We start from the raw sequence: 24,452 nt of genomic DNA, 5'->3' as shown, positions 1-24,452 counted from the left end.
CTGAAGGCAGCATGATTCTGTGGCTCAAAAATGGAGTTTGTTTTACGCCTGTAAATTATCCGCATTTTTAATCTGCAAAGTAGAGGATGCTTTCTGTGGAGCTATACATTTTATTAACACAGGTTCATTTTAAACCTTTTGCTGCTAGAAAGGGTTATATCAGGGCTGAGAACACATATTCTGCAATACAAATAGAGACGTCTTTCAAAGTCTATCACTAACAGAGCGGTTCCCAACCTTTATTACACTGGGCACCGCCTGATAGAAAGTATTTGTCCCGCGAACCCCTAATGGATAAATCTTATTGCCGACTCCTCAGACTGTCGCTAACAGAGCTGTGTGACCGATCCCAGGCAGTGTCGTGTCCTGAGCTTGTGGGGGGAACATGCGGTTAATAAAGCCCCAAACTGCCCCTCAGTGTGTGCAGGCAGCATGGGGGGTGTAGCTGTCATTCACTGCGGGAGCTTCCAAAGTCACGTCCCACAATGCCTTGCCGCTGTGGATGCAAAGCATTGTGGGGAGCGACTTTGGAAGCTCCTGCTGTGAGTGACAGCGATACCCCCCCATGCTAAGGGGCAGTTTGGGGTCTTACTAAGTGCAAAGTCCCCACACGGGCTAAGGACCCCGCTATACTGCCTGGGAGCCGCCATTACAGATTGTTTGTGGGGCGAACCCCCTGTTGGGGATCACTGCCCGACGAAGTTTATTCTATATCTCCTGAAACGACCGATCTGGCCATTTTCAGCTGAAATTCCCCATTGACTTCATTGGCGAGTTTCTGCTGATAACAGCCCGATCAGCCTCTTCGGTCTCTATTGAATAAACCCCTAAGTAATTCATGAAATGATGAGCTGTTTACAGCAGGCTGGGTTCCCTGTGCCCTTATCATAGAAATACATCACTGGGTCTTAAAAGTTGGACGCTTATCCCTCTAAGTGGAGCTCACTAGACATTTCAAGGCAATGCTGGCTTTTCTGGCAGTGAAAGGGTGCATGGTTAAACACATATAGAAATACTGTGGGGATCAATCACTAAAGAACAAGTAGCTGCTGAATTAAAATGTCTGATATGTCACGGTAACAGCCACCCACGGTTTAGTGATCCGCTTATTAATTCATTAGGCAGATGTTGTTCTGAATAACAAATTATTATTGCTTACATGAAGGTCAGAGGGACTCTATAAAGTATTAGAAAATGACCTCTATTTGTGGTTAGGATATTCAAACACCGTGTTCCAGTGCAGCGCCTAGTGGCGAAAAGGGAACAGTGACATTCTTAACACTTTTGATGACAACAACAGCCTTGTTAACACGGCAGACCCTCCCCTACACCCAGTGTTTCGGGCACTTGCCAGTAAACTGGAGGAGTTTTGGATCTTCAGGGGCCCTTCAGTTCCGGAGAAATTAAGCTCTAATGGGTCATTTCTATATAGTCTGAAGCACTGACTTTACTGAGGATTTGGGACAGGAATTGGTCAGGCCACTTTGGCATGTATAGAATGACCCCCACCCCCACCCCAAATGTAGATAAGAAAATGTAAAAAAAAGAACAAAAATTGAGTTTGGGGAATACTGCTTCAGTCATAACCATCTATGGACGTTGTAATAACGATGGGGTGACGTACACGGGATCCTCATGGGTTACTCTGTTTGTTTTTAGGTTTCAGAATGCTAACGTTGGCCTTGGCATCATTGTTGATTGCATTGTGGTTCTTTTGGAAAACCCTGGTGAAGACTCAGGTTGTCCCGTGTAAGAAGAAGTTCCTGGCACTATCGGAGATCTGTAAAAGCAACATGGAAGCAGACAAAAAAACAGAGTGTCAACAGCCTGCAGAAGCTGGGGTGGGAGGTGGGACAGAAGATGACCTCAGGGCACAATCTACAGCCGATGTAAAGCCCATAGGTCAAGCACAAGGTTTGGACTTAGCACATCGGCCTGGTTCACTACCTCCAATCACCCCGTCTCCCGCACCAAAGCCAGATCAGAAGCAGCTGAAATTCGCTCCCTCGCAAGGAAGTCACGCGCCATCCGTAAACCCCAAGACGAAGAAGAAGCCCCTGTCCAAGTTTATCCTGGGTTCCTCCGAGGACAACTCTTCCGATGACGAATTTGCGTGCGGGTCATTTAAAGCCGCCAGGAGGAGCAGTCTCACCAGCTTCGGCTCTCAGGCACCGTCTCTGTCCTCCCTGCCAGAAATCGAATCCTTAAGCACAACCATGCGGTAAGGACATCTCCATATTCCCATAGTCAAGCCGTGTTTAGCACTGGGACACGGCAGACCCCTAATATGCTCCGTTAGGAATATCACCTACCTTTGGTGAGTCTACGTTATGTTGAGTTTCCATTGTCTTTCTCGACTGGCCATCAGCATGGTATGTTCCAAGCCGTGTGTGTCCATTACTCCTGTTGCTTGGTAACTATCGTACACTTTTCATTTACATATGTAATAGGTAGTTATGTATGAAATGTAGACATATAATATATCATCGATCAACCACATGCCATACGATGATTGTTCAGAGAATTAACCAAAAAGATGTCAATGTTATTATCGGAGGAGAATAGTTGAAACCCTAGCTTTGCAATATTTTATAATTCATAGAATTAGTAACATCCATGAACTGTTTAGCAGCAATTCCACCGGAAGCCTAGATGAGTTTAACTCATTTAATGTTAGCATCTTGCCCCCCTGAGCATACATTACAAATGTTTTTCTAGTGTACTAATGGCAGTGACATGTTTATGGGGTCAGCCCTTCTAGGAGCAAAGTGTACTGATGGCAGTGACATGGTTAAGGGTCAGTACCTCCTAGGAGCAAAGTGTACTGATGGCAGTGACATGTTTATGGGGTCAGCCCTTCTAGGAGCAAAGTGTACTGATGGCAGTGACATGTTTATGGGGTCAGCCCTTCTAGGAGCAAAGTGTACTGATGGCAGTGACATGTTTATGGGGTCAGCCCTTCTAGGAGCAAAGTGTACTGATGGCAGTGACATGTTTATGGGGTCAGCCCTTCTAGGAGCAAAGTGTACTGATGGCAGTGACATGTTTAAGGGATCACATCTGAGTGATTGATGCCTAATTTACCAAAACCTCAAAGCTATAAGACATTTTACATAATTTTCTAAAGTCAGTCTGTAAACCCGGTGAGCTGAGACTTATGAGGGGTTTTGATTTCCTCTGGCTGCTCCCAAGTCCGGAGGCTGCGGGGGGGACCCGCAGGCTGGAGCTGGCACTTGGGCCGACCTCTGGCCGGGCCCCAGCTGACCTCTCTCCGCTGCTGTTGCGGCCTCCCGTGTAGGCCCCACCCCCACATTGCAAGTTAGAAGGTTACACGGCGCAACATCAGTGGTGTGCACGTGTGTGCTGTGGAGGGGGTATTATGTGTGTGATGTGCAGGGGACGGATGTGTGTGATGTGCAGGGGGGGGAGGTGTGTGATGTAAAGGATGGTGTGATGTGCAGGGGGGAAGTGTGTGATGTGCAGAGGGAGGTGTTTGACGTGCAGGGGGGAGGTTTGTGATGTGCAGGGAGAGGTGTGTGATGTACAGGATGGAGGTTTGTGATGTGCAGGGGGGAGGTGTGTGATGTGCAGGGAGAGATGTGATGTGCAGGGGGAGGTATTTGATGTGCAGGGTGGAGGTTTGTGATGTGCAGGGGGGTGTATGTGATGTGCAGAGGGGAGGTGTGTGTGATGTGCAGGGGGGGTTGTGTGATGTGCAGGGGGAAGGTGTGTGTGATGTGCAGGGGGGGTTGTGTGATGTGCAGGGGGTGAGGTGTGTGATGTGTATTTCTGTGTGCTGTGGAGGAGGGAGTATTATGTGTGCGATGTGGAGGGGAGTATTATGTGTGTGGTGGGAGGGATTGTGTGTGTGGGAGAGAGGCGGGGGTGTGGGAGAGAGGCGGGGGTGTGGGAGAGAGGTGGGGGTGTGGGAGAGAGGTGGGGGTGGGAGAAAGCTGGGGGTGTGGGAGAGAGGTGGGGGGGTGGGAAAGAGGTGGGCTTGTGCGTATAGGAGAGAGATGGGTGGGAGAGGGGAGAGAGAGATGGGGGTGTGAGTGATAGAAGGGGGATCTTGCAAGGCCGCTGACACTGGAGGTGGGAAGGAGAGGGATGGAGGGGAGAGATGGGGATGTGAGAGATACAGGGGGAGTCTCGCAATACCGCCGACACTGGGGTGGGGGGCAGTTGAAACTGTTGTCCTGGGCCACGGAAAGCTGTCTGTGGCCCTGCTTTTGTCTCATATCACTGCATGATCAAAAAGTGGTCGCCCCCACCCCCCCTTATCTTTATTACCCCTCTGATAAGGATAGGGTGAGCAAAGGGTACAAAAAACCCACTTGATTGACAAATACTTATACAGAAGCCCCAAGGAAATGCAAATTGTGATTGATTACCAAACAAATCTTTGTTTTTAGCACAGTTGAGTTTGTTTATGGAAGCCAATTAGATTGTTCAACTCTTTATAAAAATGTTATTTTTGGTCATGTACCAGGGATTGCACCTTTAAGGCATGTTGTGAAAACAAACAGCGTGACCTTGGCCGGGCAAACCAGCCGTTTCCTCCTGCACGTCAGTGTGTGGCACAAAGAGTCCCACGCACGGTCACAGAGAATGAAAAACAGCAGCGCGCCAGTCCGTAAAAGTCCCTTATCGGGCACAGAAAGATGAGTTAATTATGCAAGAGTGCAAAATACTAGTGCAAAATACTAGTGCAAAAACAGAAAAGGAACCCCCATCCCCTTTTTTTTTTTACAATTCATATTTTAAAAGAGTAATCCATGCAATTTCCTACATGTGTTTTTTTTATAAATAAATCAGTTCTGTAGTATTGGATAATACTACCTTTTTTAATTATTTATTCAACTCTTAATACCATTTTTAATGAGTTGTATTATACTGATCATTCTTTGATTTCTATAGCAGGCTTCCCCAGCAGTGCAAGAGCTTTGTAACACTTTCCTGTTTGTGATAATTTGTTTGCCAATATTCCCAGCAGTTTGAGCTGCAAACTGTAACAATAGATAATGTTACCTTAGTGATATAAGAATACATTGTAGCTGCTGAGTTCCACTGGCTGAAGGATTCGTGGAAACGGGGAGTAAATCACTTATCTCCTTAGATCCACCTACAGAAACCTGCTTATGGTGCCAAGGTTTAATCATGGATCTGGTCGCTCTTCCTTCCCTTACTGAACATCTCAATTCTGGGACAATTTACCCGAGTCCCTCCAGACCGCCTCCTGTCTGAGTTATTTCAAGACTTCGGCTGTTTCCTATGTCAAACATGTTTGTACCTGTCACTTAAACACGAGTCAAGCACACCGTAATACCATCAAAGCCAGGGAAATCGCGTCACAGGCAGCTGAAAGCAGCAGAGCGGAGGACACTTTTGGAGTGTTTTTTTCTTTTTTTAATAGGGGTTTGAAGCAAGAGGGTCTCAGGAGATGATCCGCGTTAATTTCAGCTTCGGGGACCCCCTGCTTCCCGAGATACCTCAGAAGGGGGTGCCGGTTTCTCTGAGCAGTTTAGATGTCCCGCGTCACGTGAGCCAATATGAAGCTGCAAGGGATGACATCACGGCTTCCTATTGGCCTGCGTGACGCGGGACATTTTAAGCCGCCTTTTCAATAACCCCAGCCAGCCCAGCCGGAGCGGTTACCGGCACCCCCTTTACGAGGTAAGTATCTCAGGAAGCAGGGGGTCCCCAGAGCTGAAATTAACATGGATCAGCTCCGGAGACTCCCCTGCTTCAATCCTAGTAACAATTAAAAGCGTCAGCAGTTCTGCTGCGTTAATGACTTTAAAGTCAGTACCAATGCACCCAACGTTTCGGTACCCCATGCAGCACCTTCATCAGGGGTACAGGCAATATGATATCATACCAATATTTACACCCCCACCACGCTCCCGCCACCCTTTTCCCTCAGGATGCCATGGCTGCTGGAAGACGCGGCTACTTTTCCAGCGAGAGGCCTTGTGGATTTTCCCTGTTGACAAGTTTAAAACAGAGAGGCCTCAATGATGATTTTGAGCGTTGAGTTTCACTTTAAATGATATACAGGTAGTCCTCGCTATCCAACGTTTCACTTTACAACGAATGGCATATCCAACGCTTTACAATGCAACCCTGAGTGCCAATTTTCGATGCCGGAATACGTTATCCGACAACTGAATGCGGTACCCAGCGCTCACCGCCACTGAGACTCACTTTACAGCCGTTTCACTATCCAACGCTACTTCCAGAACGGATCCTGTTGGATAACCGAGGACTGCCTGTAGTCGTCGTTTTAAGGGCCTTATGGGATGTTATCGATTTGCTAATACTGTTAAAGAAAAAAAAGGATTGTCACTATTTTGTATATTGCCTCTTTATTGGCTCTTTGAATTGTTGCGTTACACTGGTATACTAATGTGTGTCAGCGTCTCGTTGCTTGTACTATCGACGCCCACTTCTCTTCTTCGCTGTGTGTCACGTTCACTACGGCTTTTTTTCCGTAGCCCTGCTATGTGTACACGTTGCCGCGGTGATCTTCCTCGCATCTCTCGATATAACTGCCACTGTCTTCGTGTGACGTCACTGCATCTTCCGCTCTGTGACATCACAAACAGGAAGTCCCACACATCCAGCTGCGATGGTGTCCTGAGGGAGAAGGGAGCATGGTGGGGGTATCTATTGGTGCGATTACATCTGGTCTGGATCCCTGACGAAGGTGCGTGTTGCACCGAAACGTCGGGTGCATTTGCACTTACGTTAAAGTCATCAAGTTGACGATGACTCGATTTCCCTGACTTTGGTTGTATTACGATGTGCTTACGTCATGTTTAAGGAACAGTTTTATTTATTTATAAAAATGTGTTACCAGGAAGTAACACATTGAGAGTTACCTCTTGTTTTCAAGTATGTCCTGGGCACAGAGTTATGATGACAGCAGATACATGGTTACAAATACATGGTTACATTAAGTGAGCAGGGTTATCTACTATATATAGATTTGTGAAAGCGTCTTATGTGTCTATGTCTGTATGTGTCTCCCTGTGTCCCTCCCTGTGTCCCTAGCGGCAATCCCATTGGACCTTGGGCCAGGCCAATGAGATTGCTCCCTTGGCCCGCCCGCTCCCGCACACCTCTCATTGGCCTTAGGCGGAGTGACGGGAAGCGCGGCCCTCCTGCCCCTGCCGCCAACTGCAGGTTCCTCCCCCCTCGCTCTCAACCGGCTCCCGGAAACACGGAGGGTAAGCGCGGCACGGCCCTCCTACCCGCAGGCGCCTACGTTCCTTTACCTCCCTGGAGCTACCTTAACTCCCCGGCGCTACCTTAACTCCCCGGCGCTCCCTTAACTCCCCGGCGCTCCCTTAACTCCCCGGCGCTCCCTTAACTCCCCGGCGCTCCCTTAACTCCCCGGCCGCTGGGGGGGGCCAAGCAGCCTCCTCGGATGTGTGTGTGTGTGTGTGTGGACATTTTACTCCTGCCAACAATTTGTGCCTCACTTTCACCCCTACCCCTGCCCTTCCCCACCCCCCCTACCCTTGCCCTTCACCCCCCCTGCCCTTCACCCCCCCTACCCTTTACCCCCCCTACCCCTGCCCTTCACCCCCCCTACCCCTGCCCTTTACCCCCCCTGCCCTTCACCCCCCCCTGCCCTTCACCCCCCCTGCCCTTCACCCCCCTGCCCTTCAACCCCCCCTGCCCTCCCCCCTGCCCCTGCCCTTTACCCCTACCCCTACCCTTCACCCCTGCCCCCGCCCTTCAGCCCCTGCCCTTCAGCCCCAGCCCTTCAGCCCCTGCCCTTCACCCCCTGCCCTTCATCCCCTGCCCTTCAGCCCCTGCCCCTCACCCCCTGCCCTTCACCCCCTGCCCTTCACCCCCCCATGCCCCTGCCCTTCACCCCCCCTACCCCTGCCCTTCACCCCCCCTACCCCTGCCCTTCACCCCCCCTACCCTTGCCCTTCACCCCCCCTACCCCTGCCCTTCACCCCCCCTACCCTTGCCCTTCACCCCCCCTACCCCTGCCCTTCACCCCCCCTACCCCTGCCCTTCACCACCCCTACCCCTGCCCTTCACCCCCCACCCCTACCCCTGCCCTTCACCCCCCACCCCTGCCCTTCACCCCCCACCCCTACCCCTGCCCTTCACCCCCCACCCCTACCCCTGCCCTTCACCCCCCATCCCTACCCCTGCCCTTCACCCCCCACCCCTACCCCTGCCCTTCACCCCTCCCTACCCCTGCCTTTCACCCCCCCCTACCCCTGTCCTTTACCCGCCCCCCACCCTGCCCTTCACCCCCCCACCCCTGCCCTTCACCCCTGCCCTTCACCACCCCCACCCCTGCCCTTCACCCCTGCCCTTCACCCCCCCACCCCTGCCCTTCACCCCCGCCCCCACCCCCGCCCTTCACCCCCGCCCCCTACCCCTGCCCTTCACCCCCGCCCTTCACCCCCCCTACCCCTGCCCTTCACCCCCCCTACCCCTGCCCTTCACCCCCCCTACCCCTGCCCTTCACCCCCCCTACCCCTGCCCTTCACCCCCTACCCCTGCCCTTCACCCCCCCTACCCCTGCCCTTCACCCCCCCTACCCCTGCCCTTCACCCCCCCTACCCCTGCCCTTCACCCCCCCTACCCCTGCCCTTCACCCCCCCTACCCCTGCCCTTCACCCCCCCTACCCCTGCACTTCACCCCCCCATACCCCTGCCCTTCACCCCCCTACCCCTGCCCTTCACCCCCCTACCCCTGCCCTTCACCCCCCCTACCCCTGCCCTTCACCCCCCCCCGCCTGCCCTTCACCCCCCCCCCCCACGCCTGCCCTTCACACACCCCCCCCCCGCGTCTGCACTTTGACTGACTGACGCACGCACACAAACCCTGACAGGCGCACGCAGACACACCCTGACTGACGCACGCACACACCCTGACTCACGCACACAAACCCTGACTGGCGCACGCACACAAACCCTGACTGACGCACACACACACACACACTGACTGACGCATACACACACTCACTGACGCACGCACACACAAGTACTGACGCACACACACACGTACTGACGCACGCACACAACCCCTGACAGCCGCACGCACACAACCCCTGACAGCCACACGCACACACACCCTGACGCACGCACACACACACACACTGACTGACACTGACTGACTGACACACACACACAAACACACTGACTGACACACACACGCACTGACTGACACACACACACACACTGACTGACGCACACAAACACACACACACACACACACACACACACACAGACTAACTGAAGCACGCACACACACACACACTGACTGACACACACACTGACTGACACACACACTGACTGACACACACACTAACTGACACACACACACTGACTGACACACACACACACTGACTGACACACACACACACTGACTGACAAACACACACACTGACTGACAAACACACACACTGACTGACAAACACACACACTGACTGACACACACACTGACTGACACACACACTGACTGACACACACACTGACTGACACACACACACACTGACTGACACACACACACACTGACTGACACACACACTGACTGATGCGCACGTGCACACCCCCCCCACCCCCCCCCCCCCACACACACACAGTGACTGACGCACGCACACACACACTGACTGACTGACTGCCGCACGCACACACTGACTGACGCGCACACAAACACTGACTGCCGCACACACACACTGACTGAGGCACACACACACGCACACACTGACTGTGTGTGTGTGCGTCAGTCTGTGTGTGTGTGTTTGTGTTTTCTGCGTCACACTCACTGACGCGCGCGCGCACACACAGTGACTGACTGACGCACTCACAATTACTGACGCACACACACTGCAGGAAGCTGTAAAGGGGGACAAACAGAGCTGTAAAGGAGGGAGGGGGGGACTGGATTGATGTGAATGGGGGACAAACAGAGAGAGGAGAGAGAGAGGAGCGGGAACATATACATTGAGTATATTGAGTTGTAAAGGATGTCGAGTTTGCGGAGTTGAATGTGGGGTGCTGTATCACCATATATGTGCTGCGTGCTGTCTGACCAATGGGCTTTGGCAGGATTTATTTCTATACAGTACACCCAGTTAGGAATAGATTTTGGATGTCATATTTAACGCTAGTAACTGACCCAAGGTTAGTGGTAGAGCTGGTTCTGAACAGTAGCTCTGTGATGGGCAGCGCTCGAGATGCAGCCTTAAACCCAAATACCATAGTTACTGTTTTGTCAGCATTGAAAACTGTGTGTTTTGAGCGATCCAGTTTTCGACCTTGGAAAATTCAGATTGCAGCATATTGTGACGTTCGGGGAGGCTGGGTCTGCCTGCGTATAGGATACTATCACCAGCATACACAGGCGGAAATGTGGTCTTACAGACTGTGGGCAGGTCATTTATCAAGACAGAAAAAACAAAGGGCCGCAGAACAGAGCATTGGGGGAGCCTGCGGGCAATAGCATATTGGGATCTTCTTGATAAATAAGAGATCAGCCAGTTTAAAGCATGTGGTCCTGTACCAGAGTACTGGATCTTGTTTAACATAATTGCATGGTTAACAGTATCAAAAGCCTCTGCAAAATCTAGGCATATGCCTCGCTGGCCCCTCTGGCAGCGACGGGGTTAATCATATCGTGCATACCATGAGTACACCTGGACTGCACGTCACCTTGAAGCTGCTCTAGGCCTTGGCAATGCGTCGTAAAGCAATTCCAGCTTTAAAGGGTTAAGAATGAACATTGATAACCGAAGTAGCAAAGGTTATTAAATAGAGAGAGGAGGTGTTTCTCTCCGGCGCTGCAGGTACACAGGTGCTGTGCGCCGATTGCTCCGTGTCCGAAGCCGGGATTCTGGGAGGGTGAGTTATTAAAAGATTTGGGGGCGATCGGGCGGCAAAAATAAATAAAACACAGAATGAGCTTGCAGCGTGTCCCAAATAGCTGTAGGGGGAGCAGTGTTAGGGAACGTCAACAGGGTCTAAGGGGATTATTGAATTCAGATGCAGTAGGGTAGGGGTGCTCAACTCCAGTCCTCAAGGGCCACCAACAGGTCAGGTTTTCAGGATATCCCTGCTTCAGCACAGGTGGCTCAATCAGTGGCTCGGTCGAAGGCTGAGCCACTCATTGAGTCATCTGTGCTGAAGCAGAGACTGATTGCGCCACCTGTGCTGAAGCAGGGATATCCTGAAAACCTGACCTGTTGGTGGCCCTTGAGGACTGGAATAGGCCACTCCTGCAGTAGGGTGATCGTCTGATGGGGATTTCCAAGGGCAGAGGTGGACGTCCCTGGTTTTATACCTCGCCACGTTCCCCACCCCTTAGAGGCGTCTGCCAGGATCTTTATACAGATTGGGACTGGCTGATCACTTCCCTGGCAATCCGGATTTTGGACCATATTTACTAAATGCAGCTACACTACAAGTCACTGGTGTCCTTTTCACTGGAAGTTGGCTTAGTAAATAAGACCCGAAGGAGTCACCCTTCCATGGATTGGTACTTTAAGGCCTATCCTTATATCGTAAGTATAAATGTAATGTAATGTTGTAATCCTTCTGACCTTCTGAGAACAGAGAGCCGTACAAACTGGAACAGACAATGTCCAACAACCCACGTTAATTCGGCCCTTTCTTAAAATGTCTGGTTTTAGGATCTCGCAATCTGCTTTGGTTTGTGAAGCCATTCAGTGATAGCTGGATACGGTGTTGGCTTGAGCCAGCCCTGGTTTTGTAGTTAGCTTGAGCCAGCCCTGGTTTTGTAGTTAGCTTGAGCCAGCCCTGGTTTTGTAGTTAGCTTGAGCCAGCCCTGGTTTTGTAGTTAGCTTGAGCCAGCCCTGGTTTTGTAGTTAGCTTGAGCCAGCCCTGGTTTTGTAGTTAGCTTGAGCCAGCCCTGGTTTTGTAGTTAGCTTTAGTATAACAGAGCAAGATACAAAGAAAGACCGGTCTGGATCATTATCACACGCTAGAGTTAGGTGGTAAAGTGCATTAGTGAGCTCAGTCTCCAGCAGATAAGATAAGCCCGGTTATTGAGTGAGATATCAACCCCAGGGGCCCTATAGCTGGTTAGTATTATTTAATGGCAACTCCTCAGTGCCTTATTGCTTCAGGCAGGGGTTCTCAACAGGCCAGGTTTTAAGGCTATTCCATATTTAGCACAGTTTGCTCAATCAAAGACTGAGCCACCTGTGCTGATGCAGGGATATCCTGAAAACCTGACCTGTTGGGGAGGGGGGCTTGACTGACTGGGGTTGAGAGCCCCCGCATCAACCCATGTAATGCCAGGAAAGGCCCGGAATTCCTCTGCAAGGTGCTGTTGACAAATCTGGCACAGAAGGGGTTAGTGGAAAGCAAGGGGTAGGTGAATAGGTACGTGGCTCCAGCAGACGGGGCAGTCCTGATTTTGTCACTCACTTTGCAGTGTGTTTGCTGCAGGGCTGAACTTGGCAGGAAGTCATACATCACAGGCACCTGGCCCCTCACCTTAGTGTAAAGATGCAAACAGGCGCATGGTACCTACGTCACATTGATTTCTCCTGAAGGTAACTCGACCTCTCTGGTGCCTCGTTGCCCATCAAGATAAGTAGTTTTGTTTTTAATGCAGCACCAAGTCATTATTGCTGCGCATAGGATTAGAGGCATCGCAGGTCCTGGGACATGGAGAAAAGGGGATTTGTCACACGGGATCTCCCACGGAGATCCAATTCATTTTGGGGTGAAAAGGATAATAACCTGTGTTCTAAGTCAGGGGGGCTCAACTCCAGTGCTCAAGCCCCCCCAACAGGTCAGGTTTTCAGGATATCCCAGCTTCAGCACAGGTGGCTCAATCTGTCCCTGCTTCAGCACAGGTGGCTCAATCAGAGGCTCAGTCTTTGACTTGTGGTGAAGAGGGGGCTGATTGAGCCACCTGTGCTGAAGCTGGGATATCCTGGAAACCTGCCCTGTTTTGGGGGCGGCTTCAGGAATGGTATTGAGCCCCCCTGCTCTGTGACAAAAAAAAATGAGTGGTACTGAGCTTGGCTTCAAAGCTGTCACACCGGGGGAAAGCTACTCTGAATATATTTTAGAGCTGGTTGTACAATATTTATGCTTAGAAAGCAGGAATGCATCCTAAAATTAATCCGTTATATATAAACTGGAAGAATTAGTCCGTCAATTGAAAAGTAGAGGTCGTTATGGGGGTTGTGAATGACAAACTTTGGGTTTTCCAGGGTGCAAATAAAAGTACTGTACCATCATACTTTCACCACTGGAGCAAGCAGCATTAGCAAATATTATGTAACTCGCTGATATACCCGGCGTTGCCCGGGATGTAAATACGTAATAGGTAGTATTTCTAAATAGGGGAAGAATAGGTTGAGTATTTGGTGTAAAGGTTGTATAATAATGTTGAAAAGAAACATGGAAGAAAATGTAATCCGATGATGTTTAAAAATGGTTTATTGTAAACACACCACAGTACAATGTGAGGTGTGTGAGTCGGCGAGTGGCTGGTGGGTGCGGTGTGGCGGTCCCGCTACGGTGGGAAGGGGTGTGAGGTGGTGTGTGTGTTGCTGCTGAGGCGGGAGGGCGGCGGGTGGGTGAAAGGCAGGGGCGGGAGGGCGGCGGGTGGGTGAAAGGCAGGGGCGGGAGGGCGGCGGGTGGGTGAAAGGCAGGGGCGGGAGGGCGGCGGGTGGGTGAAAGGCAGGGGCGGGAGGGCGGCGGGTGGGTGAAAGGCAGGGGCGGGTGGGTTATTTAGTGGGTGGGTGGGTTATTTAGTGACTGGGTGGGTGACATCAACCCCCTACCCCCACAGCCCCCATACCTCAGGCGGAGGCCTTTAGATGGCCTGCATTTCCCCCCTGCATCTTACCCCCACCCCCCACGCGGCGGCATGAAGCTAGTGGGCGGGCAGGCCGGCACCCCCCCCCCCCCCCCCACCTCATGCTGCAACTTTGGGGGCATGAAGATAGCGGGCGGGAAGCCATTCCCCCCCCCCCCCCCATACCTCACGCTGCGGCATGAAGAGGGCGGGCGTAGTGGAAACTTTGGGGAGGCGGCAGGGTGGGTGGGAGGCACGTGGTGAGGTGTCCCCCAGCGGCCGCCCCAGGGGACAGTCAGCCCCGCCACGGCCGCCACTGCCCTGCTCCTCCCGCCGGCATGGAGTTGTGGGTGAGGGGGGGTGATGGAGGGAGGAGGGGGGAAGCCGGCGGTGAGGTTTGGGGGATGGGGGGGGGGGATCGAGCGGGGGTGAGGAAGAGAGAGAGAGGTGTGTGTGTGTGTGTGTGTGTGTGTGTGTGTGTGTGTGTGTGTGTGTGTGTGTGTGTGTGTGTGTGTGTGTGTGTGTGTGTGTGTGTGTGTGTGTGTGTGTGTGTGTGTGTGTGTGTGTGTGTGTGTGTGTGTGTGTTTGTGTGTGTGTGTCCAGTTAAGCAAGGCAGCCAATGAGAGGGGGGCGGGTCCGGGCCACGGACCAATCTGATTGGCCTGAGGCGGAGTGACGGGCCAAAGGACCAATCAGATTGCCCATAGGGACACCAACATACAACGGTTTCAAAAAAATATATATAGATGTACAGTGATATATATATTAGTGCTTTAATTGTGCGTATATGAACAGAAAATACCAACGCTGTTTTTATCTTTGGAATCTGATGCTCTGGTGAGGAGAGGGAAGCGTTTTTAAATGGATGTGTACGGGAGGTTAAAATGGAGCTCTCCGCAGAGCAGTCTATGGCCGCGTCCATACTCCGCGCGAACAAAAGGCCGTACCTCTATGAGGCCGGCCATAAAGCGCCCAAACAAAAGACTGTACCTCTATGAGGCCGGCCATAGAGAGCCCGAGATTTTCGAACAGACAACATTTTTTGTTTTTGTAGCGCCATGTCCTGGTCACGTGAGCGGTTCCGCCCTCGTCACAGCCACACCTCCCCGTCGCTGTGGATCACAGGCCTCAGATCGCTCGGCCGACAGGCGTGTGTAATGCCATGCACTCCGTCGCGCGCGCCCACTATATCCGAGGCCGGTTACCATGGTAACCTCAGACACTAGAGATTAAGTCAATTGTGATTTTGAACACTATAAAAACGTTTTTTTTTTTTTTTGTTTTTTTTTTTTTTTGTTTTTTTTTTTTTTTTTTTTTTTTTTTTTAAAGAGCGGGAGGTAATACCGTATTATTCGCGTTCCACTGATATTGGCTTTAACAATGTCATATTGTTTAAATTAAAAAACTGTAATTAGGACATGGAGCAAAGTTTTTGGTTTCTTAAGAAATGTCTTTCAACATGATCCATGACCTCTGAAATGGGGGGGGGGGGGGCAGAGGGTGCTTGTCGCACAAGTGTTAATTTAACCTCTTGACCACCCTGTACCTGTTAGAGCCAGGGAAGAGAGGGGGACTTTGCCTGTGCAAACTCTTGTTGAACACACAGGGACATCAGTCTAAAGGGACCAGCCAGGGGTAACCTAACCCCTCCCAAGTCTCCACTCACCGGTTTTACTGACTGATTTAAAAAATACTGCTAGGTGTCGAATGCTGACCAAAAAAAAGGAAGTCAATCACTTAGCTGTAACCCCTTAAATATCACTGACATTAGTGCAGTTTGGGCCTAGGAGGGATTGCCCCATTACAAAATATTTTTATTCAAGTGGGATGTTCATTTTACCCTGTCCTTGCAGACTGTGAATTGGGTGTCAGAGACTTGTATATAAAGCGGCAGTTTCGCCATTTAAAAAAACAAATCCTCATTGCTTCACTGCATAGCCAGTTAACCAACCCCACACTGATGAGACCCATTCAGGTCGAAACGGCTGTTTGTGGGTGGGTTTTCTGGCTATGCACCTTAACCCTGGCTGTGCTTAAAGCTGTGACCATGCAGCAAGCTTAAGCCTATAGGGGAACCATGTTAAAAATGGTTTTGAAGCAAAAGGTGACACTGTGTGCCTATTTGCATGTCATTTCCCAGAATCCCTTGCTGCAGTGGGTGTGCTGGGTGATAATGGTGGGGTTGCAGACCTGTCTAAGACATGCAAATGAGCATACAGGAATATTTCCATTTGCAAGATATATATATATATATTTTAAATTGTTGGGGGGGGGAGTTGCTGCTGCTTTAAAACATTCCTATAGCTGCAGCTCACCATGTGGGGCTGCTAGCGAGCAGGCCTTTGTGATGCCAGGAGAAGAAAGAAGGGGGGGGGGGGAGGGAGAGATGTGACACGCTGTGTATGAAGTTGGTGGGAGGGGGGGGAGGAGGAGAAGGAACATAGGGGGCCGGCCGCTGGATATGTAACTGCAAAACCCTGTGTCAGAATGGAGGAGGAAGACGGTGACCGCTGGTTCCCCTGCCTGAAGAGGTCAGTTATGCAGCGTCTCGTCCCCCTGAATCTCGCTCGCGTGCAGACTCGCAAACACACTGCAGGGAGGGTTAATAGGAAGGCGGAGTGTGACGTTATTATTGTCACGCGAGGGGTGGGGGACAGCTGTCAGGTCTCAAGGGTTTGAGAGGGCGAATTTGGGAAGTGTACATGTTACGGGCGGTGATGGGAACTTGGCACAACTCTGCGTGGTCATCGGTTCTGCAATGCTGTAGCCTAAGGGAACGACGTGTAGGTTGATTGTAGGTTTTCACGGTGTTGGCTGCCAGGGGTTGTATTTTTTTAACCCCATTGTCGCTGGCATCGAAGGTATCACAAATGTGAATGAGGGAGACCGCCTTCCAAGGGCATCAGAACCAGCAAAGTTTCTCTAAATCCTTCTCTTTTAGAAGGCAGCTCTATTTCTCCTAATTCACCAAACGCGCGAAGCCGGGCGCATAACGGGACGTTATCTAAAACGGGAGCGGATATTCTGTACCCCGAGGTGAACGCGGATCCACAAAGCTAATTATATGCGTCCATGCTACATCTCATTAGCATAGGGTTAATGACATTTGTTGTAGCACAATGTTGTGTTATCTTTAACGTGACGGTAAGTGTGTCTAAGGCTGCGTCCATAGACACTTTGCCCGTGCGGAGGCGCGCGGCGGCTGAGGGAAAGCGGGTGCGTTTTTCGGCCATTGTACGCTCGCCGTCCGCGGGGGTGTCTAGGGGCGTGCCAGTGACGTCACGGAGCTGGTTCGCCCAATCGCTCACGTGACCGGCCCGTCGCGCCAAGACATCAGTTTTAACTGATTTTTTTACGCAACGCGCGCCCGCTTCCGCACACACGCGCCCGCATGCCGTATAGACGCGATCACTGCCTTTAGGCAGTCTGATCGCTCAGCGTGCGGACGCGTTTGCATCCGCGCGGTCGTCCATACCATGGACGCAGCCTAAGGGTTAGGCTGCGTCCAGGGTCAGCGCTCAGGCGCTGACCCGTGCTGAGGCGCGCTGACGCTTCTCAGTGAGCCCCTGCAGCCGCAATGAGAGCGGCTTTAGCAGGGGCTCGCGCACGCTTCCGCAGGCGTGCGGAAGCGTAGGTCTTTTTCAAAAGATTTTCGCGCTCACGGGAGCGCTGGGCCGGTGACGTGAGCGGTTCGCCCAATGAGGGCGAACCAGCTCCGTGATGTCACAGGCCCCCGGACGGCGCGCGGGCCAAGGCCAGGGAAAGCACCCGCTTTCCCTCAGCCTCCGCACGCCTCCGCCATGGCTGCAGTCCTATGGACGCAGCCTTACTCCCATCCAGGCCCGGAGATAGGGGTTTTGCAGAAGTGGAGAAGGAGTACACGATGAGAAATATAACCCCATATACATTTTTAATTGTGCCTAACTGGTATGGTTGCCAGGCGTCCAGTATTGAACCGGACTGCCCTGTATTTGGACACTCTGTCCAGTAAAGAATGAGCGGTAATACAGGACATGGATGTGTCCGCCGGGATTACTTCACTGGACATAGTGACCTGACCGGCTTGGGGCCGCCGGTTCAGAAGAAGGAGGGGGGGGCGCGGCAGCAAGGAGGCGACCGCAACAGCTGTACCCAGGGGGCTGTGTGTGATGCTGCTCGGTATAGCTCTAAAATTCCATCCACTCTCCTTCTCAAAGTCCTAAACACACTGACCCTTGCCAGGTCTGCCAGCTCAAGTCTCGAGGCCCACTCAATGCAACCGGCAGCCGGTCGTTTTTTTCTCCACGCAGCACACATTAGATTGTAAGCTCTTCGGGTTACTTGAAGCATCGGCGACTTCTACACTGTGAGCTCAATACAAGCCACTACATGGCTCTCTGATAAGGATAGGGGGGAGAGGGGGGAAGGGAAACCCATGACAGACCAACACTTCCCCATTCAGAGGCCCCTAATATAGTGGGCGCGCTTGCTACCGCTCGGCCCTAGTATACAATGGCTGGCTAACCACAGCCAACCATAAGTGCCGCGTGTGCGCACGGCAGTGAGCGTGGAGCCGGGCGATTGGGGGGGGAAGACTCCGAAAAGTATGTATTCGCGCTGCTACCGCTCAGTGTGTGTGTGTGTGTGTGTGTGTGTGTGTGTGTGTCTATCTATATTTATATCTATATCTATATATATATATATATATCTATCTATATATCTATCTCAAAGTTGCACAATATTAATAAATAATTTATTCTCACAGCATGTCTTTTTTTTTTAATTTTTAATACACACACACACACACACACACACACACACACACCTTCCCCAGTGACACACACACAGTACCCTTCCAAGACTGTCGCTCACAGCAGCACGGACCGTACACACAAAAAGTGTCCATGCACGAGTGTTCGCAGCGCCCACTATATTACGGGCCTAAGAAATTCAACTGGCTGCCTCCAGTATGTGGGATTGCCCCTTTAAGGTCTGCGGGCTGGGGAAAGGTTATCCGCTCACAGAGAGGCTCCATGATCTGGTGAGTCGGCCTGGCACAGTGGTTGCTATTTCAGTTGGGTGGTTTTTAATGAATTACCCATGAATCTTTGGGTCAAGAATAGAACGTCAAACTGTTGCCATTTTCTATTGCCTGCTGGAGCGAACCTGTCTCCCCCACGGCCATTTGGTGCCCACAGGGCATGTATTCTTGACTGGCGGACAAACCAGCTCATCTCTTGGGCACCGGGCACATGAATTTCGGCGCTTGTCCCACTAACCAGAGGGGGAAACCAATGCTTGTGGCAGCGTTTTCTCAATCTGCAGGTGCCTTGGAGTTCCCGGAAGTGTCGCCCATGGGAAAGCAAATCGTGACGTGATTTTAGTGGGTTGGAGATGGCAGAATATAGTATGGTTGTTATAGTCTGGTTATACCCACGTACTAGCCTCACCGTTGCATAGCGACAACCAACCTCGCACTGGTGAGACCTAAAAGGTAGAAACAGGTGTCTGTGAGTAGGGTTACAGGCTCTGCACTTCTTTAACCCAGGCTGTGCTGAAAAGCTGTGTAATGCGGCTGGCATTAGCTCATAGGAGTCCATGTTAAAGTGGGTAAGCATTTGCATGTCATTTCCCAGAATCCCTGGCTGCAGTGGAAGCGCTGCATGCTGGGAGATAACGGGGAAAGGCAGGGGGTAGCAGACCTGTCTGACACGTGTGAGTGTGCTCACAGGTGGTGTTTGTATTTATTGTATGCTCGCGAACACTGTCATCACATATGCAGATGTAACATTTAATGGTGATACAAAGTCTCATGTTTTAACTAGTTCACTAGGATTTTTGACCTGTTGATAAAATGAAAAGGCGCCAAAATGAATAACGCAAATAGGGTTTCATGTGGGTGGAGAACACTTAAGCACTACAGTCATTAATGGCTAAGCGTTACTACTGAGAGGCTCACTGTGTGTTCAAGCAATGTCCTACATGCGTGTTATTTTTAATAAATCAGTTCTGTACTATGAGAAAATACTTGTAGCATTTTAAAAAAAAATTTAAAGACATTTTGGATGTATTCCAATGTAACAAGCATTTTTGTGTTTCTATAGCAACCATTTACAAAGGCTCATCCCCTTCCTCTTCTGAGACTGGCTCTGGCTCTTGAGCCCTGCCCTCTCTCTAGCAGGGCACCAATTGTATCTAGTGCCTGCCTGGTCACATGATCTTCCACACACAACTTTGCATCTTGGGTAATCTTCTACAATCCTAACAGTGATTATAAAGAACCCCCGAGCCTAATCTTCAGCGATCGATCACAGGAGAACGGATCAATCGGCAACGTAGCTAATCACTTGTCAGTGTGCAGATTGTATTGGTGCACACATTGAATGGGGAAACAAAAATTCAAAGGGCGGCTTGAACTGCAGCTTTAAAGGCATTAGGAGTAAAACAGGGGTCTCAAACTCCGTTCTCGAGGGCTACTAACAGGCCGGCTTTTATGGATATCCCTGCTTCAGCACAGGTGGCTCAGTCAAAGACTTTGCCTCTGAGCCACCTGTGCTGAAGCACCTGTGCTGCAGCAGGGATATCCATAAAACCTGGTCTGTTTGGTGGCCCGTGAGGACGGAGTTTGAGACCCCTGGTATAAAAAGTCATACTCGGTATTGTGGTATAGTGCAGCGCGTTCATTTTCAGGGCAGCGTACGTTTGCCATGATTTGCATTATTATTATTATTATTAATAACCTCCCCACGCATAGCAAAGCTCTGTATGGCGTCTCCTGCGGCCTCGGTCAGGGATAACCGCCGCTGCCTGGCCTAATGAGATAAAGGGTTGGCGGGCTGATAGGGCTGCGCTGCACAGTGCCGGCACTACCCGCAGGGGGGTAAACAGGATGTGTGCTCGGGTAACGCATGACTTCTGCCCGGGACAATGGGCCTCTCCTATGTGCGGCACATCCTGGGACGTTGCTAACCCCTTGGCTGCCTCAGCTCTGCTCGCCCGATTGGCAGATAACGGGGTTATTTCAGTGTAAACGCTTCAGCGAATAAGAGTCCGGCGGTGCATTTCTCAGAGCGGCACAGGGTTACCGGGTCGTATAGTAGTACAGGTAGCAGGATGCAGTGACGGTACCGTACCCAGCAGACCCACAACAAACACCTTATCCCAGGAGGGGCCACCTCCCAGTCCTCAAGGGCCACCAACAGGTCAGGTTTCAGGATGTTCCTGCTTCAGCACAGGTGGCTCAATCAGAAGCTCAGTCAAAGACTGAGCCACCTGTGCTGAATCCGGGACTGATTGAACCACCTGTGCTGCAGCAGGGATATCCTGAAAACCAGACCTGTTGGTGGCCCTTGAGGACCGGAGCTGGCCACCCCCTGTTTATCCTTCTGTAAGCAGCAGTTCTGCCTACCAGACCCCGTCTTTTGTTCTTTAACAGGCTGGGAAGCTGCCGGTCACCAGAGCAGAAACCCCTTAATGTAATAGTATTTTTTTAAAGTCATCCGTAGCAACTTCCTATTGGCTGTCGTGCAGCAGGGATGTAAATCCCAGGACTTCCTATGCTACCTTCCCCGGGAAGTATCTCAGGAAGCCGGGGGTCCCCCCCCCGTGCAGTTCTGCTCCAGGGGGACCGCGTACGTCTCATCTCGGGGACAAAATGAAGAAACTTTAACTTCTTGATTGGATGAGCCGGCATACGCTCAGGGTAACTCCTTGATTGAAGTAATCGCGAGCATCACACCCGCCATGTTTGTTTGTCTCTTGCCAGGCCCAGCATGTCCGGATTACACCTGGTTAAGAAAGGCAGAGAGCACAAGAAAATGGACCTCCACCGGGACTTCACCGTGGCGTCTCCGGCAGAGTTCGTGACGCGGTTTGGGGGGAACCGGATAATCGAGAAGGTAGGGCAGCCTGAAAGGGCGTTCCTTCGGCAGGGCTGCGCAACTGCACTCCTCAAGGGCCGCCAACAGGTCGGGTTTTCTGGCTATCCCTGCTTCAGCACTGAAGCCACTCATTGAGCCACCTGTGCGGAAGTAGGGACATCCTGAAAACCTGACCTGTTGGTGACCCTTGAGGCAACTAGATTTGCCCACCCCTTGTCTAAGGGGTTAATAGAGTAAGGAAAACATTGAACTAAGACTCCCGTCTTCCACCCCCCCCCCCCCACACCCCTTCCCCCCCCCCCCACCCTCCCCCCATGGGTGGAAGCAGGGGGTCCCTGGAGGTGAATCAGGTTAAATTATTGGCCTGCATGACGCAAAAGCTTTTAACCGCCATTTTGTTTCCCCCCTGGAGGGGATGGCACTGGAGCTATTTTCAGTGGGAAGTACCTGGGGAAGCGGGGGTTTCCCTGAGCTGAAACTTGCCTCCGGGAACCCCCTGCTTCCTACGCATGGACAAAACATTCATCAGCCATGTTTTTAATTTGTTGAACCTCTCATTAACAGATATTAGACACATTATAATCATAAGCCAGCGAAAATAGTCTGTATGGAGTGAGCAATAGCGTATTTTGTATATGTAGGACACAGGCAGATATCCCTGGGATCCAATTAAGAGCGAAGAAAAATAAAGACTTCTGGAAAGTTTACATTTAAAAAGCCCTGTGCTTTTATAAAGCGTGTATCAAGGGCTGAGCCTGGGAACATTGCTAGTAAGGCTGTGGCACGTTCGTGACGTCCTTGTTCTGTTGTCTAATAATAAAGGTGGCCGGTTTCCGACCATATTACTAACACACACACAGAGACACACACAACACACACAGAGACACAGACACACGTGTTTTAAATGTTTTCATTGGTTCGTACATAATGTATATTTTTATTTAACACCACCAATGTACTTCGCATTTAATAGAAGACCATACACTGCAGGGAATTATAATGCAATAAGTGCAACAAACCTAAAGTCAGACAACGGGTAAGGAAATCCCTGCCCCGGAGAGCTTGCAATCTAAGTGTCGGCCACTGGCATTTTGTACAAATGGCTTTATAACTGGGCCCTGGTCTCTGCACGTGTGTATGTGTGTGTATGTGTATGTTTGTGTGTGTGTGTGTATCTTTATTTATATAGCGCCATCCAGGTACTTAGCGCTTTACAATACACGTGACATAATATAATACAATGGGAATAATCGCTGCAGACATAAAACAGCAGAAATAGGAGTCCCTGCCCTGAAGAGCTTACAATCTAAGTTGTTACTTTTTTGCCCCGTTCCATTCTACCCTCCGCACTGTTTTTTTCCTTTTTTTTAACTCACAAAAAGTGAGACTGAAACCAAAGAAAACATGTCTGCTAAGCCTCTCTGACTTCAACCAGCCTTATCTGAGACGCTCGAGATAATACCGGTACTCTCATCAGTCTCTTTGAAGTCTACCGTGAGAACGGTGCTGAGCTGCCTGCTAGGATGAGATTAAGGGCTGAATTCTATATATCACAAAGTGGCCGATTTTTTTTACCGTTTCCAACCGAAAATCAAATGGGAATTTTTTGGGTAAAAAATGTCCCGAACGCCTTTGTTGCTTCGGACTATATAGAATTGACCACTAAACAGCAGTGGTCGCCACGTGGGTACTACTGCAGGCTGCGGCCTATTTCAAAAAAACTAAAATTCGGAAGCAGGGAGAAATGAAATGCGGCAGGGAATGTGGGACGGGCTGTGCAGTGTGGAGCCGGCTCTCTGGCAAGGAATCGGTTCAAACGGTCTCCCCCTTCCCCCTCCCCCCTCCCCCCCTCGCCAACATCTCATCGGCAGGTCCTCATCGCCAACAATGGCATCGCAGCCGTCAAATGCATGCGCTCCATCCGGAGGTGGTCCTACGAAATGTTCAGGAACGAGCGGGCGATACGTTTCGTGGTAATGGTGACCCCGGAGGACCTGAAAGCCAACGCAGGTAAAAACCCTCCCGCTCTTACCATAGCCAACACCCAGGGGCGGATTTCCCACTAGGCCCATTTATGCCTGGGGCGGCAAAAATGGCCGCCCCCCCCCCATTTACATTTTGCCGCGCTTGCGTGTACAAGTTGGAAACGCAAAAGAGATTAGATAAAGATTGAGAAAACAAATCAAACGTGTTTGGTTACTTTGGAGACCTGAAACATTGGGGGAAAAGTCTCATTTGTTTCCAAGTTGGGTATATTTTTGACGTGTCGGAGATACCCGTGCCATTGGTTCTCTGGCCCACGGAGGGACTGACCCTTCAATTTGATTGTAAGGCACACAAAAAGTTACAGGGGGTCTGTGTAGCTGTTTCCAAATAAAATGGGAAACCTTTAAACGGAAGCAGGTGCCGCAAATGTTAGAACCCATAAAACAGATGCACTCCTGGGTATGGGTTACCGTTACAATGTATTCAGAAAGGATAAACATTGTAGGAAATTCTACACTTACAGAAATTGTGATCATTTATGGGTGAGATATAGAGAGATATAGAGAGATATAGAGATATAGAGATAGTGTTATGGTTTGGGGTTTTGAAAATCCACTTTACTTTAAATTCTGCTTTCTCAAAGAAGAAATATATGCAAACGTGCATCAAGATACGTCATATATATATATATTTTTTTAAAGGTGCAGGGTTTGCTTTTACAGGGGAGGGATAAACCGTTTGCCTCTCGCACACTCTCTGTCCGTGTATTAATCACCGGATCTCCGGCACTGCAGCGT

General features: G+C 50.8%; 1 protein-coding gene across 3 annotated transcripts in view; it reads left to right on the top strand.

Moving 5' to 3' along the window:
- Positions 1–24,452, top strand: part of ACACB (acetyl-CoA carboxylase beta) — an 83,853-nt gene that overhangs the window by 4,415 nt on the left and 54,986 nt on the right. For 2 of the 3 annotated variants that reach the window (XM_075568783.1, XM_075568781.1), the window contains exons 2-4: positions 1,660–2,221; positions 21,555–21,687; positions 23,541–23,679. In XM_075568783.1, coding sequence (XP_075424898.1) covers positions 1,668–2,221; positions 21,555–21,687; positions 23,541–23,679 — 826 coding nt within the window. In that variant the 5' untranslated portion in view covers positions 1,660–1,667. Of the gene's footprint in view, positions 1–1,659; positions 2,222–16,244; positions 16,342–21,554; positions 21,688–23,540; positions 23,680–24,452 lie in introns of those variants that run through there. The other variant, XM_075568784.1, reaches the window with a different exon arrangement.

This window comes from Ascaphus truei, chromosome 13 (assembly GCF_040206685.1).
Source record: "Ascaphus truei isolate aAscTru1 chromosome 13, aAscTru1.hap1, whole genome shotgun sequence".
In the NCBI taxonomy this organism is placed as follows: domain Eukaryota; kingdom Metazoa; phylum Chordata; class Amphibia; order Anura; family Ascaphidae; genus Ascaphus; species Ascaphus truei.
Note: the sequence above shows the minus strand (reverse complement) of the source record. Positions and strands in the feature narration are given on the sequence as shown.